The sequence below is a fragment of the Python bivittatus genome, unplaced genomic scaffold (assembly GCF_059951505.1).
Source record: "Python bivittatus isolate LINGU-HERP-01145 unplaced genomic scaffold, Pbiv_v1 ctg000410_np1212, whole genome shotgun sequence".
NCBI lineage: Eukaryota > Metazoa > Chordata > Lepidosauria > Squamata > Pythonidae > Python > Python bivittatus.
The window spans coordinates 15,680,412-15,688,991 of record NW_028277067.1 but is presented as its reverse complement, the minus strand read 5'-3'; the positions used below and the strand labels follow the sequence as shown (position 1 = coordinate 15,688,991).

Sequence of the window (8,580 nt, the reverse complement as noted above, 5' to 3'; positions counted from 1 at the left end):
AGGCTTTTGGTATTAGACTTGGAGAAAGCAAGCTCTGAATAAAATAAAGTACATTCCTGAATAGAGCAAGTTACTCACCCCAATCTGTATAGAGAGAGAAACACCAGTTAGCCCCAAGGGTGCAAACTTACTGTCTAGATCACAACACCAGCTAGATCTAGCTGAGTAGGGAGGCTATGCAGGCAGCAGTCTCTGATAAGAAATGCCCAAATTACTCAAATATATGCATGTCCTAAAGGTAAACTGCTAAATCGTGTATGTTAAACTATATTTTAACCAGCTAATGAATATCCATTTGGAAATGATAAATACTTATCCTTTTTTGTTTAGGACAATTTCTCCATTAGGAAAGTGCCTCAGTGATCATTGAGCAATAAAGTTTTGTTCCACCCTTGGCTACTCTGGGAAAAACAATATATTCATCAGATAATGATTACTGTCCTTGTATAGTTTGAGCCATTTTAGATGAGTCTAGCTTCTTCCTAGGAGAAGCATCCATAGGAGAGAAAATGTATTTATAAATCTATATCTGACTCACAGAATACATGGCTAGCTAAATAACAGTGTTTCTCAACCTTGACAGCTTTAAGCTGTGTGGACTTCAACTCCCAGAATTCCCCAGCCAGCCTTTCTGGGAGTTGAAGTCCACACTGCTTAAAGCTGCCAAGGTTGAGAAACACGGATCTATAAAATGAAAATTAAAAAGTGCCATTTTCCTTCTAGTGACTTACAGTGTCTTCTTGGCATCAATCAGACAATGTTGAAGTAATATAAAGTCTGCACTCACTGCTGTTAATATGGCATGACAATTGTTGGATCGCTTTACAATATGCTCATAAGGAAATTTCACTATGTCCTGGGTACTGGTTGTGACCTCTCCTGGACTCGGAGGTGTTGCATATGGTCATATGTGCCCTTGTCATCTCACAAATTGCAATTTGTTCTACATGTGGCTGCCTTTGAATATTATCTAGAAGCTTAAACCGGTGCAGCGTGCAGCAACCTGAACAGTGATGAGGACATCTAGATTTGTCTATGTAACTCTCCTACTCCAGGAGCTGCACTGACTGCCTGTCAGCTTCTGGGTGAAATTCAAGAGGCTGATTATTACTGTTACAGCCTTGCATGGCTCAGGTCCTGATTATCTCCAAGACCACCTCCTCTGAAACGAGTCTGCCTGTCCTGTAAGATCTGTAAGAGAGGTCCTGCTATGGAGTTTCATCTTCAGGGACCCCATAGTTTGGTTTTCTCAGTGGTGTCACTCCTTCTGTGGAATACCTTGCCCCTGGGTATATGGACCACCAGTTCCCTAATGAGCTTCCATAAACAGATGAAAACCTGCTTTCGGAGACCACATATAGGGGATGTTAAATTTGGGGTTTGTCCCTGTGCACCGTGCCATTATAGTGTAGACATTACTTGTTCTGTTGTTTTCCATCTTTCTTCCATGTGCCACTCAGAGCTGTTTGGAATGGTGTGACACAAATGTCAGTAATAAATAACTAAAGCAATATTTTAATCTTAAAACAGGCTTAAAATTATAGCCTAAAGATTTCAGCAATAGAAGACTATATAAAGCACATAGACAATATTTTATCTTAAAGATCAAATGTATTTTACAAAACAAATACTTTGAACTAGCAGTAACAAATGCTAGACAGCAAAACCCGTTGGAACCACATTTTCAATGTTTGTCATGTGGAGAAGGAACCTGAGGAACTTTCTTGCAGATGTTATACTTGAAAGAAAGGTAAATGTGTTCAAGGTTTTTGGAGAGATGAGGACATGGAAGGCTATTATGAATGTGAGTTGTTTAAAACCTTCCTTAATTACTCAGGGCACTTTCATTTTACTCAGATGAGTAGTCCCACACCATTCTCAGCACTGGGCAATGGTAGACAAGAATCCAAGAAAGTATCTCATGAGGGTTAACATTTACTGGCAGGCACTCAAGGACATTCCTACAAGGGAGGAGGAGAGGGAGGAGCAAAGGTTCTCCCTCGTTCAATGTTGCTTGCTTCCATTCTACACAACGCCAGGGTGTCTGCCTGTTGCTTCTAGAGTACTGGGTCTCTGGCCATTGTGTAGTCATGCCTGACTTTTATACAATTCTGCTGGGGGTCTTGATCCTTCTCCCTCTGCTGGCCAATATTTTCTTCCCCTATCTTTGGCTGGACCTGGGCTTCTTCTTCTCTTCCCTGTGGAAAGGATACAAGTACGAAAAGTGTATGCAACGTAGTACACCTTTCACCCTCCTGGATGTTTTCTTAGCCAAGGTCCTGAAACACCCGGAGAAGCCTTTAATTCTCTTTGAAGAGGAAATTTATTCCTATCGGGACATCGACAGACGTAGCAATCAAATGGCCAGAGTGCTGAAGGACCACATGAGGCTGAAAGAAGGGGAAACGGTGGCTGTTTTCTTGAAGAACATCCCTGCCTATATCTGGGTCTGGATGGGCTTGGAGAAGATTGGCTGTGCCATGGCATGCATCAATTACAATATCCGATTAAAGTCTCTGTTGCATGTCTTAAGATCCTGCAGCGCCAAAGTGCTCCTGACAACTCCAGGTGAGCTGGACCAAACAGTTACTGTACATCCACGGGTCAGGAAATATATATTTGAACCATGAGTCTGAGCCTGTTTGATTACAGCTCTCTCAAGGGGAGGGCATCTTAGTGAACTTTTTGCCCTTCCTGCTGGCTTTACTGAGCCCTGTGAATTATTTCATGTATCTCTGACACAGCACTCTCACTGGCGTCCTGTGAGATTGTGAAAAAAGATTATGTAACTGCCTCCAAGCAGAGGCATGGTCAAAGGTCTGCAGTTCTGTTTCAGCTAGTCCAAAAGGCAGCGCTTCTAGAAATTGGATTCTACTTAAGGTCAGAGTTAGTTCATCTTGCCTAAAATACACCCCACCCCAAATCTCAGTTTTCTGCTAAACTGTAGAAAAGATAGCAGATCAAGTGCATGTTTTCCTAAGTTCTCTGTTTTACCCTGGTTTGGAATGATCTCATCAGCTGCCTGTTTGCTTCCAAGTTTAATGCACCGTGCTGCTGCTATGAATTCAAACCCTAATAAGCTAACAAAATACTTGCTCTTTTTAAAAGAATGATTCACTAACTTAAAGAACTTGTCTTCTTTCCCCTTGTTTCATAGTTTTTACTTCACGGGGAAAAAACAAAAACGAGTGAGGTTCCTGGAAAGAGGAAGAAAAAAAATATTGAGAAAGCCATTTAGAAAACATTTTAGCCTGAAAAGAAAAGAGAGCAATTATATTTTGGATCTGAATGCCAAAAGACAGTGGGAGTGGATGTAGCAGAAAGAAAGAACCCTCAGAATGTTTTGCAAACCCCATCTTGACAGATCATTACCACATCAATGGGCGTGTGGTTACTTGCACCGAACCATAGTTCAAACATGTCCTGGCAACATTTTTCTGCTGTGTGAAATTCCTCTCATCTCCCACTTGAGGGGGAGACAGAAAGCTCTTATGGTGCTATCATATGCAATCTTTGCATCAGTGTGGACCCTTGTCAGCTGAATTCATGTATTTATGGTTGAGCAGGGAGATATCTCAAACTCCAGTTGACGCAATTGTTCTTTTGAGACAGGGACATTTGGAAAGCTTATGGATGGGTCAGTTTCCCAATGGTGAGGGAACAACTCACCCCACTCCCAGGCTTCTGGACTGATGCACATATACACTAGAGAGATGGAGCAATTAATCTTGTTAGGGTGTGTGAGTTTCTGTTTTTGTTTTGCTTTAATAAAAAAGGGAATTATACTTGCAGGGACAAAATGCAAATCTGATTAGGCTTACACACATTGGTTTAAAAAACAATTTACCTATGTTCATAAGGGGATATTCTAGTCCTCCACTACTTCCTATAATTATTGTTGCAAGGTCTATTTACATACCACACTTTGTATCCCTCTTCCTGTAATCTGAACTGCTCTTAAACTTAATTTCCAGAGAAATCTTTTTTTTTAAAAAAAACAAGAAGTGCAAATTACTCTGCTCTCTTTTTATTTTTGACAAGCGAATTTCCCTGATGTAAGCTTTTAAATGCTTTTAAAAGTTCTTTTCAACAGATAACTACCACATCACATACAATTATTTAGAATTAGGTCTGTTCCTCATGGTCATTTTAGCATTCGTTCCTCCAGTCCTTGAGTCAGCAGATAAGTGATGGTGATGCTATCCGTTCAATTGTGTCCAATTCTCAGTGATTCTATGGAGCAGCATTCTCCACATTTTCCAATTTTGTACGGCTTCTTTCAGTTATTTTATGCTGTGGTTGGTGTCAGCTTTGATGGTGTCTAGTCACCGTGATTTTGGGTGGCCTCGTTTCCTTTTACCGCTGACCATTCCAAGCATAACAGCCTTTTCCAGTGAGTTTGATCACATGACATGGCTGAAATAAGTAAGGTGGGATTTTGTGATTTTGCCTTCCAGTGATATGTCTGGTTTTATATGTTCCAAAACTTGCTTGTTTGTCACCTTTGCTGTCCAAGGAATTCGCAGGAGCCTCCTCTAACACCACAGCTCAAACAAGTCAATTTTCCTCCTGTCTAGTTTTTTCATGGTCCAACTTTTACAACCATAGGTAGCTATGGGAAACACAATGGTGCAGACTAATCTGCATCAGGCTGATGTCCTTGGTTTTCCAGATTCAATTCATGTTCATCATTGCTGTGTGATCTAGTGCAATTCGACACTTTATTTCTGAACTCCATTCACTGCTTTGATCAATCTGTGATCCTAGGAAAGTGAATTCTTGCACACATTTGATCTCTTCACCCTGAATTACTATTTTGACATTTCCATTCCTCACAGTGGTCATGAGCTTGGACTTTCTGATGTTCAAAAAGAGGCCAATTTTCTTTTTTAATCTTTCTTCTTTAATCCTTTTGATCAGATGTTTTAGGCCTTCTTTGGTTTCTGAGAAGAGAGTTATGTTGTCAGCATATCAGAGATTGTTGATGTTCCTTCCTCCAATCTTTACTCTGACTGTTGATTCTTCAAGTTCCAGTTTCCTCATGATCACTTTGGCATACTGGTTGAATAAAAAAGGTGAAAGAATGCAACTTCACCACACTTCTCTCTCTATCTTGAACTAATCAATGTCTCCATATGGTGTTTGCACAGTGGCTTCCTTATTTGTGCACAGTAACTGCACCAACTTGACCAGATGTGTTGGCACCCCAAGGTCTTCTAGGGCTCTCCACAGCTTGTCATGCTTGACATAATCGAAGGCTTTCTTGTAATCAATAAAGCAGATCTAGATGTTCTTTTGATATTCTTGAGACTTTTCCATGATCCAACGTAGATTTGCAATATGGTCATGAGTGCCATGACCCCTTATGAAGCCAGCTTGAACATCTGGTAATTCCCTTTTGAAGGCTGGTGCCAAATGTTGATTTTCTTGAGAAGAATCTTGCTAGTGTGAGGGATGAGGGCAATTGTGTGGTAATTGGAGCAGTCCTTGGAGCCGCCCTTTTTTGGCAATGGAATGAACACTGATTGTTTCCAATCCTGTGTTTGTTTCCCAAATTTTCATAAGGCTGCAATGGTTGTGGGTGGTACAGGCCTCAACAATTCTGCAGGGATGGTATCAACACCTGGGGCCTTGTTATCTGGCAGTTGGCTCATTGCCCACACGACTTCTTTCTGAAGGAAAAGGATGGCTGGTTCTATTTCTGCTACCCTTTCCTCACATCCTGAGAAGGCTGGGCCTCTTTGCTGCTGGCATATAGCTCTTCTGTATATTCTTGCCATCTGTTCTTGACACCTTGTTGCTCAGACAGTTCTTTCCCTTGCTTGTTTTTGATGATGCTTTTATGAGCAGTAAATGGTGTTCAGATCCTTCTGACTTGAGCAAATGCAGTCCTGATGTGGCCCTTTATGCAGTCTTCTTTCAGCTCTTTGCAATGCTGGTCCCAGTAATCTTCAGTGTCTTTCCTTGCTGCTCTTTGGAAATCCGCATCCAACCTCCTTGCTTCCTCCCATTTGCCTGCTGTTTTGGCTGCTTTTCTTCACTTGGCTGTTTTGGTGGTTTCATCTGGGAGCCATTTGTGCTTTTCCTCTGCCTTCTTCCATGGTAGGTGTTCAACTGCTGTTTCAGTGATGGTTGATTTAATTTCCTGCCACAGTTAATCAGACAGCTTCTCAGCAATCTCCAGCAGTTCAAACCCATTTTTCACCTCAACTGCATACGTGGAAGGGATTTTGGTGATGTCAAACTTCTTTGGTGGTGGTGTCTTTTTGGTGTAGCACAATTGGACTCTGATCTTAGCCACCAGCAATTCATGATCTGAAGCACAATCAGCCCCTGGATATGTCTTGACACTGAGGACTGAACTGGTCCATCGATGGCTGCATAGGACTTAGCCAATCTGATTACAGTGCAGTTTATTTGGTGAGGTCCAAGTATATAAGCAACACTTGTGCTGTTTGAACCAGGTATTCATGATTCAAAATCAATTTTCATGGCAAGATTGTACCAAACGATCGCCTGCGTCATTCCTCTCCCCAAGTCCAAAGCTGCCAGTGATGCCTATTTCTGTTTGGCTGCCAACTTTTGCATTAAAATCACCCAGTATGTAAACAATGACTTTTTTGACATTTGCTCCAAAATGTTTTGCTGGTAGCCTAGAAACCCTCTATTTCAAGCTCCGTTGCATCAGTCGTTGGAGCATAGACTTGGACAACTGTGATTTTAAAGGGCTTGGCACAGATTCAGATGGTCATAATGCTATTGTTTACCATTGAGAAGCTTCCCACTGCTTGGGCAATCTTCTTGCTTGGGATAAATGCCACTCCATTTGTTTTTCTGGTGTCATGTCCTGAGTAATAGATAGTGAATTCCTCGGATTGGAAATAGATGTTGTCTATCCAGTCTACCTCACTGACACCAAGGAGGCCTGATTTTGAGCCTGGCCATCTCGCATTTCATGATATCCAATTTACCCTGGTTAATTCCCCAGATATTCCATATTGCCATCCGATGTGTCTCCGTGCAGCGCAGAGCCTTGTTTTCACCAATGGCTGTATCAGCAGCTGGGATTCCTGCTGCATTTGCCCCAGGCATGTCATTAATGCCTTGACTGCTCACTGTAGGTCCTTGTTCTTCCCCAGTAGCTTGTTGGGTACCTTCTGGCCTGGGGGTCATACCATTGGGCACCGTATCTGAATCATTTGAGAACCTTTCCATAACATTTTCTTGCCAAGGTTTTTACAAGGTAGGTCGCCAGGTACTTTGTCAACCCTCCCCATTTACTCGGGCTTGGGATTGGCATGCAGATACGTATGCTAACATAAATGGTGCTGCCCTGATGGCTCAGCTCTGGAGCATCCCCAGGCACCAACAACATCAAAGTAGTGAGTGTGACTAAGGTGACTGCAGCCTGACTCCTTTTTAAGTCCATGCGATGTATGTTAAAAAGGGACAGAGGTTTGATCACCCCATCACACCTGCTGTTTTAATGTTGTGGGCCCTTTCTGCAGATGCCCATCTCTGAGCCCTATTCTGCCTCAATGATGAGCCCAGCAACTTGCACTGTTTTTCAAGCCTTAATCTGGAATAATCCAAAGAGAGCAATTGGTCAATTCCCCTACTGCATTTCCCTTCCATCCTGCTTTACCTGCCAGTGGGAAAAACAACCAACAATCATTTGATGAATTTATTTGAATGGTCTTGAATGGCTTTGGACCAGTGCTTTGGGCTCCTCTTAGCTTTCTCCCTTGGTATTATCTGCAATGCTTCCAATTGGGCAGCTTTGAAATGGCCCAAAGCAAACACCAGAGCCCCCCAGCCTGAAAAAATGTCCCCATGCAAGTCTTTGGGTGAGCAGTCTGTAGTAAGTGAGTAGCACCTTCTCTGCAGATTGTGCTCACCTCCTTTGGTAAGTACTGAAGAGGATGCACCACATGGCTCCTCTTGAGGAGCAATAGTCCTTGCTGTGATTATATAAGTTCCTGCCACTATAATATCATGTCGACCCAACTTTCATGTCTATGATATGTACTTTCTGGCTAATTAAATGTGTTGTACTCATAGGTCAGAAAATGAATATTCTGAAGATGATGGGCTGTGAAGAGCAGTCTTCGGAAAATATGTTGCTGCTTTAAGGGGTTGCAGTCCAATGCTTGGACTTAGTCAAACTTACTGACAAGAAGTCAGCAGACCTTTCCAGATTCTTGATTTGGTCTGGCTTGACAAGGCTTGGGCTCAGACGCAGCCTTAGCCTCTCAGGCAGAAAACATGGCATGGCTAGATAACAGTCTTTACAGAATAATGAGGTAGAGCCACTTAAAACAGTTGATTGCCCTCAGTCAGCATCTCCCTTCTTATACTCTATTCTGACACTTTTTTTTCCCACTCTTCCTGCAGTTTGGCAGACTTCTTGTCTTGCACTTTTCATCCTTGAAGCTGGGCTACTGTTGGTTGTTGTCAAACCTAACATCTCTGTCTTGCGAAAGTATGGCTCTCAATTTCTCCACAGATCCATTCATGCTCCCACACACGCTTCCCACACTCCAAAGTAGTCTCCAAAGTGTGACACAGCCTTAAGGTTTG

General features: G+C 42.3%; 1 protein-coding gene across 1 annotated transcript in view; it reads left to right on the top strand.

Moving 5' to 3' along the window:
* The first annotated feature begins 2,012 nt into the window (after positions 1-2,012).
* LOC103067724 (long-chain fatty acid transport protein 2-like) overlaps positions 2,013-8,580 on the top strand; it is a 30,753-nt gene continuing 24,185 nt past the window's right edge. Inside the window, exon 1 of the mRNA XM_007440176.4 lies at positions 2,013-2,568. Coding sequence (XP_007440238.1) covers positions 2,091-2,568 — 478 coding nt within the window. The 5' untranslated portion in view covers positions 2,013-2,090. The remainder of the gene's footprint in view (positions 2,569-8,580) is intronic.